The sequence below is a fragment of the Nothoprocta perdicaria genome, unplaced genomic scaffold (assembly GCF_003342845.1).
Source record: "Nothoprocta perdicaria isolate Ctin4 unplaced genomic scaffold, notPer1 scaffold_212, whole genome shotgun sequence".
NCBI classification, from domain to species: domain Eukaryota; kingdom Metazoa; phylum Chordata; class Aves; order Tinamiformes; family Tinamidae; genus Nothoprocta; species Nothoprocta perdicaria.
Window position 1 is genome coordinate 1,239,911 of NW_020455339.1, and position 12,346 is coordinate 1,252,256.

At 44.1% G+C, this 12,346-nt stretch overlaps 1 protein-coding gene across 1 annotated transcript; it reads right to left on the reverse strand.

Moving 5' to 3' along the window:
• Positions 1–611: 611 nt before the first annotated feature.
• Positions 612–9,624, reverse strand: DUSP27 (dual specificity phosphatase 27, atypical). The gene is made up of 6 exons (XM_026038566.1): positions 9,535–9,624; positions 8,574–8,706; positions 6,285–6,379; positions 5,497–5,728; positions 4,493–4,710; positions 612–3,545 (listed from the first exon to the last, which is right to left on the reverse strand). The coding sequence occupies exons 2-6, from the start codon at positions 8,684–8,686 to the stop codon at positions 727–729; spliced, it is 3,477 nt and encodes a 1,158-aa protein (XP_025894351.1). The 5' UTR covers positions 8,687–8,706; positions 9,535–9,624; the 3' UTR covers positions 612–726.
• Between the last annotated feature and the right edge of the window lie 2,722 nt (positions 9,625–12,346).

Consider the following 12,346-nt stretch of genomic DNA (forward strand, 5'->3'; position numbering starts at 1 on the left):
TAGATGTCTGTTAGTAGTACAGCATCTTTCCTATTGCTGATGCAAAGTTATCAGCACGCACCAATCATTTTGGAGTAAAGGTGACTCCATCTAATACAGAACAATAGTACCACATGAGTATATAAATTACTGTTTTGAACTTGTAATAAAAATGAGGCATTTTCTTGTTTCATGTATTTCATGTGCATGTATTCGCCTGAACTGTCTTAGTTCTGTAGACATTCCTAAGCTGGTAGAGAAAATGAAGCCTACCTGGCAATATCTTCTCAGTGGAATAAAGTAAAACTGATTAAGGAAGGAACATTCTTCGAGTTCCTAGAAAAGGCTGTTGGCTTCTCCCATTTATGATCAAAAGGCTCCTAGAGAAAAATATGTCCAGTCTTTAACAAGGCTAGGAAATTGAAATAACCAAAAATGGGATGTGATTGGTCTTTTGAATTGAGGTGTGCCACCATTACTTGCTCTTGCTGCTGAAACGTCCTCTGGCTCCTAATGGCTTCTACCTTTGCGATCCTACCTACATTGATCATTTAATAGTAGCATCATCTTTCTCACAAACCACAAACACTTCCAAAACTTGACCTCCTCCCTTTACAGCTTTTGATTAAGAGAAGAGAAATATCTGCAGGAAATGCCCTACAAACCACAAAGGATTATTAGAAATATAATGATGAGTGATTCTGGGGCTCTGTGACTCTGTTTGTGTTCCTATAATCTGATCTTTGGTCACTCTTCCTTTCTCCGACGGAGCTTTGCAGTGGTTTCTTCTAGTCTGCTTCTCCAAGCAGCAATAATAGCATCATCATCCATCTCTTCTTCTTCCTCTTCTTTACGAATGCGTCTCCTGTACTGAGAGAACTCCCTTGATGCAAATCTCTCTTCACTTTGTTCCACTTTGGCCTCTTTCTTTCCATCCTCTTCAGACTTTGAAAAGCTTTGGGTGAACTTTCTCTTAGCTCCAAATTCTGACATGTCTGACCTAGCCTCCTCTTCACATTCCTCCACACGATGAGATCTAACTCGGCTCTGTGTAGACGGATCGGCGGATTCAGAGTCAAAGGATGGTTCAGGTGTTCGTCTGAAATCATACAGATCTGGGCTCTTTCCTCCTGAACTTGTTTCACTGACCCTCGACCTTGTGAACTTATACATCTTTTTGTCCTCTCTTTCAGAAGCAGAAGAAAATCTTGACATGGTTCTCAGTGAATCTCCTTTTGACTCATAGGAAGATGTGCTATTTAGCTCTTCTCTTTGGGATCTGCAGAACCTGTAACTGGATGTTTCAGAGTCCATCTCTCTAACTTTGGATGTTCTGTTATATTTTTCTCCAGCCTTCTCACTTTGATCATTGTATGATGGTTCTCTTTCTTTCAGACCACTCAGCCACTTGGTAATGTCAGTCTCTACCTCAGACTTCAGTGCACTTGCATTTGCAAATTGACTAGAAAGAGCAAATGCTCTATCGGTTCTGTCAAGATCTGTTTGGAAGGAGTGTYTGTGGCTGCCTGATGTGCTCTCTGTGTCATCTTCATTTTCACTTTCCTCTCCTTTGGCCACCCTCTTTTTAAATAAAGTACTGCGTTTGTTGTCTCTGACCACCTTTTCAATCTGATAATCTGACATTTTCTCTCTCATTTCCATTTGCATCTCCTTCTCCTTCCTCCTGAGTTTCTTCAAATCAACATCATCAGCAAAGAGGCTGTACAGTGGTTTGCTTGTCTGTGTTACCTTCATGTTTGAACCAGTCCCTTCTGTTCTTGCACTCATTGAGGTATTGCAAGACAGGACAGACTGAGACTCAGCCCTCTGCATCTCCTGCTGGCGGCACTGAGAGGTAGCAAGGGACACACCACTCTGAGCACTGAGAAGGGAAACTTTATCATCATCTACACGCCTGCCAAGGTCTCCTGACATTACACTGGAGGCCATTGCAGAAGGAGGACGGGACAGCATCATGATCTCATTTTGCTTCTGAGCAATGGTTTCACTGACCACATTAGCAATCCAGTTCTGAATGCTTGCCATGGATATTGTGTCACCTGGGCCAACTGGGAGGTTAGGGAGGGGTATACTTGGTGTCTGGGGTCGCGCTGCCCCAGCAGCACTCCTGGCCTGGGATACAGATGAGTGATTTGTTCGCATGCTCAAGACAGAAGATGCATCTTCAGTACCACTTGCAGAAGGTGCAGAGGGCCAGAAAGCTGACAAGGGGATACTCCCACTCATTGTACTGTCTGTCTCCCAGCTGCACATGGACTGGCTCTCTTCTAAGATTTTCTTTGAACGTTCAAGGAGCTCTGCTCGCCTCTGCTTCTTTTTGGCTGAAGCAGAATCCTCACTTTTGGCAAGTTCCACAAACTCCTCCTTGCTTTCACTGCCCAGCTTTTTCTGACGCTTCATTTTCCAAGCCTGGTAAGCAGACAGGTTAATATCTGACAAGCTCTTCCCTTCTGTCACCTCTCCACCAGTCTGGCTGCCATCTTCAGCTGGAGATGGAGCAGAAGAAGACGATGAYTCCAAATCCTTCTTGTGAAAGCCAAACTGGATTCTTTTGACCTTCCACCTTTCCAGAGGAGTAAGCTTGTCTTTGTTCTTTTGGCAGAAGTTGTAAAAGGAGCTACAATCTGAAAATACGCTCTCCTCATCCACATCCCTCTCCTTGCTTTCTGTTTTGGAGGACCAGCTCTCCCCACTGCTTTTATTCTTAGAACGATACCTCTGTGTGGCTTCCTTCTCAATCTCCAGAAGTCTCTGGTTCCACATGTCCCAAGTGCTCTCAGAAGAAACAGAGCCTGTGCGGCTCCTCCTCATCCTATTACAGCTACTGGTTTCCAGCTGTTGTTTGAGAGTTCGGATCTCAAGACTACTCACGCTCTCAACATCACTGAATTCCCCTGGTGGGTAATCTCTTCCTCCCATGGTGAAGTCTCCATCCTCCATTTGGTATTTCTCATTTCTGCGCTGCCAGTCATGGATTATCTGTTCCACATCCTCCTCAGATTGTTCTCCTTCCTGAGCCAGAAGTTTTGGAGATGTTTGCCTGCCGTGGTTAGTTGCTAGTTCCTTTGCAGGCAGGCCTTGTTTCTTCCTCCATTCCTCATAGAGCTGTTCCTCTTCCTCCTCACTGATGAGGGTGGAATGTTTGGAAGCCCAGCTAGCTTTTCCCACTGATGGAGAGCTCATAAGACTACCCAGCAGGCTGCTGGTGTCCTCTTCTTCTACCATGATAGAGTGGGCTTTGGCTCCCATGATGCTTTCGGAGTCCCCAAATCCAGATAGCTGGGAAGAAGTCTCTGTGTGGACAAGAGGACTTTGACTGGGAGTGAGTTCATCATCTCCAGTATTCTCCAGCTCTCGTTCCTCCAACAATTGCTCATTGAGCTCTCTTAGCTGCTTCAGGAAGCCATCATTGGGATAAATGGCACGCTTCTTCCTCAGAGTCATGAGAGCCTGCAGAATGGTCATATGGTGGTAGATCATCAGGTAAGCAGCCACCAGCACAGCTGAGCGACTGATTCCCATTTCACTGCTGACAAGGATTTTGCCTGCAGATGTTGAATATAAAAGTAATTAGCTATTTCCAATAACAGAGAGAGATTGCTCTGATAGGTGGCAAAAAGGCTATTTCTGAATACTGTTAAAGATCAGATTGCATGTTTCAGTAACTGACACCAATACTAAAGATTTCTTGCTAGTTTCCTTTGTTTTGTCTTAATAAAAATTTGGATAGATATGCATAGGAAGCATGGTAGTTGCAAGAGCTGTGGACATACATGTCCTARAATAACAAAATATTCATATTTTTACCTATATTGTCACTTCCCAAATAATTGCAAAGATTATTAGGAGGAATTAGAAAGACAAGAAATACAGCATTCTTGCTGGGTAGCGTAGGGTAACACATTAAAACTCTCCATGGATCAGTTTCTCTAGATGTCAAAAAGAAGATATTAATACTAGCCTCTAGGCTGAATTTTTGCTGAATTAAAGATTTGCTATTTTGCAAGGTTTATTGAAACAGTTACCTGCACACTGGCTGCAGGAAAGTGTGATATTGTGTCACATTGTCTCAGAACCAGTAGGATCACACAACTAGCAGAACAGAGCTGATTTTGACTCTGATAATCTCCAAACTACTGGGACTCACAGTTCTGTAAACCTTGCCTGTAAGAGCTAGCATCAAAGCTGAGAATCTGCTGTATTTCATGGTAACAAAGAAACTGCATTTGTGGCAAAGCTAAGCTTTGTCATGAAGGATTTTTTTAAAAATAAAAGTAATAGCAAATTACATTTACAAAGAAAAACTTGTAAGTATGAAGAGAGCGTAGGTGAGGCTTTGTTAGCCTCACCATACCCGCATGTAAAGATAAATACCCTGCCTTCTGCCCAACTACAAATGTGGTACTGTTTATTACAGTAACACTTCAAGACATTAATTCCCATTAATTAATCCTCCATTAATTTTAGACCCAGTACAGTCTTTCCCTCATACCTCTGTAAGTTAGCAGTGCTTCATCCACAAATTCAGCAGCTGGACGGAAGTGTTTGGAGATATCTATATCTGGAAAATCATCTACTTCAATGCCCAGGTACTGGATATTCAGACCATTGTAAAAACCTGGTCCTGTGTATACACCTGTACCATGAGCTGCATTCAAGACATGAGTGATCCCCAGTCTCTTCAAACGGCTTTTGTTCACTGCAACACTTCTTCAAGAAAGAAAAGGAGATGTTAGATATTGGTCTTCCTGTTTTGGGGTAGGAAAAAAGCTGTCTGCTGCAAATGCTACAGAATTCGCAATCCGGGCTACTTATCTAACACGCTGCTCCTCTCAGCTATAAGGTCCTTCGAGAGTTCTACAGATATTTCTCTCCAATATTCATTGGGAAAAGAAAATGAGAAACTTGCACTCGCCAGTATAGCTACATGCTCAGTTCCACTTTAGTGTGATTTAAAACTCATCCTGCTGTCTTAGGTTCAGGCTATTTACTCATTTCTCTACTTTTTATCAGCCCATAATTGATGTCTTATGTTATATTCTCTCCTAATTCTTTCCTGGTCACAGGCACAGGTGTCTCAGACAGCTGAGCCATGGTTCAGAACATTTAGCCATTTCCTTTCAGTATTTGCTATGTTATTTATTTTTCACTCTTTTATATAATATGATGACTTTTGAGACTTTGGTCTCTCTTTTTTTTTTTTTTTTTTCAGGGCAAAATTCCAATCAGAAGAGTTTAATTTGGAGCTTACCTCCATTTTTCATTCCTAAATTGTTTGARGCACTAAAATAGCATAGAAAAACTGCTGAATTCTATTCCAATAATGCTTGCTTCTCAGCACACAGCTATCTTGGTGAGCATATTCTGAAAAACACCTTTGGGCTCTCTAGGGATGAAAGGTATTAGATACATGTAATATGTGTTATGCCTTTCATGGTTTCATCTGACCCTTCACTAGGAATCTTGTGAAACTCGATGACAAAAGTTGACACTTACTTTTCTGCTATGAAGATGTTAGGCCAGACTTCGTCCACAGCATCCCTGGGGGTCTCAAGCCTGTCCTTCACGAGTGCCCTCTGCAAGTCCATCACACATGGTGTGTTGAACAAGCTGGTGTCATCAATCTTTTCCTTAACTCGGTTGTAAAGGTCTTCCACCATCAACTGTTTTGCAGACTCTAACATCCCAGGACACACTGCATCTACTTTGACATCCTTTGTTTTCAGTTCTGGAATAAACTGACATTGTAACTAAAAGCATGTAAAACCAAAGGAAATATATAACCTACCTTTCTTTGTCCCTGAGACAACTCTTGTGGCTTACATTTTCCCCAGCAGCATCACACTATTCTAACTGAAATGTGGGCATTTGGACATGTGTATATTTACCAGGTAGCCTTAAGGTAGGTGGTGAAGGGAACAGCATATTACACTTTCCTCTCACTTCAGAGACCCACACTGGCCAAAGATCTTGGAGCTAAGAGCACACTGGCTCTAACCCCACAGGAATAGCAGAAGGCAGCTTGTTACAACTCGCAGCTAGTAATCAAACTGTACCTGCCACAGCAGTACATGATGCTGCAAGAGATTCACTTCACAACTTCAACAGAAGCTACCAAACTATCTACACAACGGCATTTCTTTGTATTTTTTTCATATCTAGGTCATGTGTGCTTTGCTCATAAAGGCCTATTTGGCATTTTAAGATTTCTAGATGAAAAAGGCAAAACAAATACAACTCAAGTCTCTATTACCTACATATTTCTGTTATCTTCCTCCTCTTACCTTCATTGATTATTTGCTTGGCAGCCACAGCAGATGACAGATGGATTGGCTCCATGAAGATGCTCTCTGTATCGGTGTCTGATACCATCGAGTATCTGCCAACCAACCACATCTCCTATTAGGCAAAGGCCTTCCACTAGGGCCCCATCTCCAGCACTACAGCCCTCTTCACCCATTCCAGAAGGCTGCAGGAAGAAATTGGGGCAGAGAGGATCCTCTGATGAACCTTTGTGTCTACAAAGCCCCACTTCTCCTTCCTGCTCCCCCCACAACAATCTCCAGGATAGTTCAACAGGCTTCAAATATGCAAGGGTTTGCAGGATGTCAAGACAGGTTCCATGGAAAAAGAGTTGCAGACAGTGCAAGAGAAGTGCAAGAGAACAGGCTTGTGGAGGAGGTTTTGGGTAGAGAAGATCCGTGGCTGATTTGATACCGGGAGGTGGATGGATCATGGAGAATAATCGTGCAAGTGGTTTTAACACAGAAAGACAATCATAAATATGATCCTAACTAGATTTTTTTCAACAATTCAAAATGAATTATRCTGGAAAAATGGCACTGTTTTTCTGTTAGCTAATTGCCTGCAAGTATCCTTTGAGTTACCAAGGGCTGCAGTACAAATATATGTACTACAGGTTGTAAATTTCTCCATAAGTACTTGCAACTCTATTTACTTCATAGCACAAATCTGTGATCAGTTGCTCCTGTCACATAGTGCTCTGTCACACAGCTGGAGGTCAGAAACAACTATGAAAACCACAAACAGCTTTCCAGATAGTTCTTTGGCTCACAGAGAGATTTACACAAGTTTCTGTTGATCAAAAAAAGGGCCACAATCCTGAAAACAAATATATTCCCACCTGGGACCACCTGTACAATCCAAGCAAGTCTTCTGTTCTTATTTAGACAAATGTTCACAAAATATTTTACATAGAATTTGCCAACATTTGCCTCTGAAGAGATCGTACATATCATCAGTACAAGTTTGTCACCATCACAGAAGCCGTCTGGAGATGCAGGCTTGCTGCACTTGCGATGCATTGTTTGTTTTTGTTTAACTGAACCAGAAGAGAGTGGGTGATTTATGTGCAGTCACAGTGCACAGACAATGTCTGGTTAGATAAAGTGCATTTCATTCTGCAAACACAAAATGGAAGAGAGCCACGTGTAACCTGCTTAGCAGGACTGCTCAGGTTAGTTGGTTGGGTTCCAGCACTTGTCAACAGTGACTAAAAATAATTCTTTTCTAGCTGTTTAGGGAGCTTATGAGATAAGCAAGAGAGGGGTGAGATAAGCAAGAGAGGGGTTCAGCCTTTTTTGCAGAAGTTGAAGCAAATTTGCAGCCTTCAGTTCCCCCTACTGCAAGGATTGTCTTGTATCTCAACAAAGCAAGAGAAGGTGGCAATAAGGAGCTGCCACAACCTCAACGCATTTTGCCAGTACTGTCCCTYGCACTCATGGGACCTGGATGCACAGCTGCTGTCTCAAACCCTGGATGCTTCCAAGGTCTCCCTTTGATCAGAAGGGACTTTACAATTGCTATGGTTGTGTGTGGTGTGGACAGCAGAAGAAAGAAAACGGAGGAAAAAGAGAAGGGAAGGGAAGGGAAGGGAAGGGAAGGGAAGGGAAGGGAAGGGAAGGGAAGGGAAGGGAAGGGAAGGGAAGGGAAGGGAAGGGAAAAATCTTAATGGGAATCATCTTATAGCCTAACTTCTTGGGGCCTACCAAGGTAGGTTCTTTTCAAACTTGATCCCTACAGCAGCCTTTCTGAGGCACTTAAGAGCTAATGCTACTCCTTCTAACAGACTTAAATACAGGCTGATGTTGAAAACCATAAAAATCCAGGCCTGAAATTTTAACGTGGGAGTCAATGTAAGAGGATGTGATGGGGAAGAGAAGATAAGATAAGCAGAGACGCCTGTGTGCATATGCAGGCTCAGCTACATGGAGTCCTCCCATGGAGAGGGAGGACAGTGTGAGTCCTCCCTCTGAAATGTGTCACCCTGTCACACGGACTGTGCTAGCACGCAAACTCCCAGGCTCAGAGAGGGAAGGGAAGCCCTACAGTATTTTATTTTATTGTATTATATTTTATTGTATTTTATTTTATTGTATTTTATTTTATTGTATTTTATTTTATTTTATTTTATTTTATTTTATTTTATTTTATTTTATTTTATTTTATTTTATTTTATTTTATTTTATATCCAAGTGGATGGGAAGAAAAGCCAAGCAATTTACTATATGCTGCTGGGAGAGTGTGGCAGCCCCGGCAGCAGACACACTCACCGGCTTGGGGAAGGGCTGCGGAGGTAGTGGGCCTGCACCGCCTTCACATCCGATCTCTCTTCCTCTTCATCCGGCACGACTTGCTCGTCACCTGCGTCTCTGCTGCTCGCCATGGCAGCTGTGAGAGGGTTTCCTGGAACACAAGCAGGGCACCATGACAGGAGTCCATTCTGGGGGCACAAAGCTGTCCAACATCCCCTAGCAGCCCAGGCACAACACGGGTCACTGCTGCTGGCCTCTGCTTCTGCAGGTAATAGGGAAGATTTGTGCCAGAGGCTGCTACAACAGAAGGATCTCTGAGTGGAAGAGGTAGAGAGGCAGAGGACAAAACTGTGCGAGAAACCTTTGCTGCGAGTCAGTCACACTGACTTGTCTGCTGGGGTGCCCTGCGTTCCCATGGCCTCATGCAACTCCCTGGCTGCTTCCCAGAACATGCCAATGCCCTTCTTGCCCATGAGTAAGCAGGCAGGAAGGCCTGGAAGCAAGGGGTGGTAGGGGAGAAACTCTATCCCACCCTTGGCTAGCTCAGCCCGTGGACAGTCTCTAGAAGGAGCTGTATCCAGCCAGAACGGGAGCGAGAGACTCATAGAGCACCAGGGGCAAGAAACATGAGACCTTACCTCCCCAAAGCAAAAAACTCCTAAAGATAAAGCCCAAACTCTTGGCTTCAGCCAGCTTTAAGCCCCTGGAATGCCTTTCCGTGAGCTCACCATACCCACCCGGTACACCAAACTGCACACAGGATARCGAGGGGGGCTGTTATTCAGTTAGGAGCATGAAAAAGTAGTAGCAGTTACTCCCTCTGGTTTCAGAGAGAGGGTCCTGCCAGCCCGCAGGCCTCGGAGGTGCCGCGCAGCTGCTCTCACACACGAGGAACACAGCCATGTTCCGTAAAAGGGCGCCGAGCGGTGGTCGCCGCTTATGGAGGCGGCAAGCAGGGAGGCAAGGAAAGGGCACTTACCGTCGGTATCCACTGGAAAAGTGGCCGGTTGCTGTCTAAGGCACAGCGGTGGAGTCCAATAAAGAGGGTAAGAAATTTGGCAGGAAATCGTACTAGGGAGAGAGAAATCAGCTGCCCTCTCTCTCTTTCTGTGGCTTCTTCATCGAGGGGCAGGACAACTGTCAGCACCAAACCTTTATCAGCTTTCTAAATATAGTGTTGTCCTGACGCTGGCTGCTGGATTGCATGGGGAAAGAATTCCGTGCCTCATGGACTGCAGTTGGTCAAGCATTTAACTCTTTCCCTGCTGGCTGGACCCTCTGACATTTTCATTGTGGGARGCACTCAGAGAACTGTCCAGAGACAGAGGAATGAACCTGGGCCTGCAAGAGGCCCCCAGGCAGCCAACTCCCCACTAAGCAAATCTGAAATGCTGGTACAACCTCTAAGGTGCTTGTGAAATACAGTATGATATATGCCGCTTCAAACTCACTGGAAGCCAGCAACCATGGCTGATTCTCCTTTTCAGCAGGGTTAAGACCAAGGGACACTGCATCTTCCCCTTATGTGTTCTCAAACAAGAAACCTTCACTTCCAATTGGCTGACTCCCCAGCAAAGCTCAGACCAAGCTAGTCCACAGCAGAATCAGATAAAAGCCTAAAATCTATTTACCTGTCCCGGTGGCTCCTGTTCCGAACCACGCAATGACGTCCACCTGTTGATTTCTTTGACAAGCACACAAGCAAATAAGAAAGAAAGTGGAAAAGAGGACTGGCCTGTCTCATATCACCGGCACATTTGCTGCTGCATAACACTAAGGGGAGGAGTGTGTTGCTGCTTGCCTCATACTGGGATGCTGCATCCCCACATGGGAATGGGGACACATCTGCAGGGATGCCACATCAGGGCAGGGAGGAAACAGCTACTCTTGTCTCTGGGCTCATATAGCTCAGGCTTGTCTTAAACATGTTGTTGATAGGTGGACAAGCAGAAAGAGGAAAAAGTGGTATATTGTATCCTGAGTGTCACACCAAAGGAAGCAATGGATTTGGATGGATCCTAATGGTTTCAAGTACTAAAGGAGGATGGCTTGTATTGATCCGATTGGTGTCTCCTCTGGGCAATGCAAGTCTTAGTCAAAATTCTGGGTAATGCAAATAGTTCCATGTCATTTCTGCGATGATAAGCAGCATGTGTGCTTATTACCTGCTACTATTTGAGGCAGGAAGTGATCTAAGGAAGTGCCTATCAGCTCCTATCCAGGAAGTTTGCCTATCTCCTCACAACAGCAGAGATTTTAAAGGCTCTGAATGCTGCAAAAGAAAACACACCTTTAGGCATCCAACTTGTAAGTCACTCAGCTGCTTCTGAAAATGTTGTTCTTGCATCTTTCAGAATACAACTGCAGCAGTGGATGATGGAGGGACTTGAAAACGCTGCTGTGCTCACCATGACTGTTGACATGTGGAGATGCAGACAGCTTCTGCAGGTGCTATGAACTTGTGGAGAATACACACCAGCGGGTAGGCTGGCATCTCTTCCTCACTGTTTATTGCAAGTTGTTGCTTTGTAGGTTCAAGATGACCATTCAAGACAAAGGCAAGGACACTAGAAATCTTTGTTAAAGAGCGTAGAAAACATACAAACTTAAAAGAAAACAGCATCATTTATATGGTTTGATATGTATTATTAATCAATAATATACCAGTTCACAGATTCATACAACCAAACATGGCCAGGTGCTATTGCCTTGGTGAGTGAGATGGGAATCTTCATAGAAAGTTCCTCCTCTCTCTTCTTTAAGAAGAGTCATTGTCTTTTCTAGCGTTAATTATATGCTAAATATGCATTAATCCTCATACATGAAACTTATAGGATTATGTGTTTTTGGCAGGACAATGAAGCCATCCCAGCTTTGTATCAAGGCTTTGCATATCAACAGTCGTTTCATTTATATGAGCTAATCATACTCTGACAAAAAGATTTCCCACAGCTGTAGCTATCAGCAAAACCAAGACTTCTAAGTTTTTACATTGCACAAGAAGTGAGTGATCGAGAAGGCCACATCTGTCTGTGCTGATACAGGGGCCTGTATCAGGCCTGTGAGCCTAAGTAGGCCTATGGCAAGGTTTTGGCAGTGTTATAAGTACTTATAGCAGTGCTATAGAGTGTAGTAAACTTCTGGTATGATTTTTCCGGTCATACTAAACAAGGAAAGAAAGTCAATACAAAAGCATACTTAAAAGGTAGTGTTCTTAAAAGCATACTTAAGGTAGTGTTCTCCTCTGTCCTTCCAATGAGGGGGATGGATTCAAGTAGGAGAAAACGGATAGGTGAAATCAACAACTGGCTGCGCCGCTGGTGTTGGCAACAGGRTTTTGGCTTCTATGACCATAGGACTCTGACGACCACCAGCTAGTGGAGCATGGTGGAAACCACCTCACCAAGAAGGGCAGGCGGGTATTTGCCAAAAGGCTGGCCAATCTCDYTAGGMGAGCTTTAAACTAAGCAGGAAGGGGGAGGGGGAGTGTCATATGGACTGGGGAATCAATCSTGTAAAACCTAAGCCAATGGATATCCAACAGGCCTATGGTGGTGGGGAAGTACGGCTAGGGCATGATCATAGAGGATCCTCTCTCATGCCTCCTGGGAAAAGTTCAGCCTCGATTACCTGCCTGAAATGCTTATACACCAATGCACAAAGCATGGGGAATAAGCAAGACAAACTGGAGATCTGTGTGCGGTCCCAGCACCACGATCTCATAGGAATCACAGAAACGCGGTGGGATAGCTCTAATGACTGGAGTGCTGTCAACCTGGGAGTGGATGATG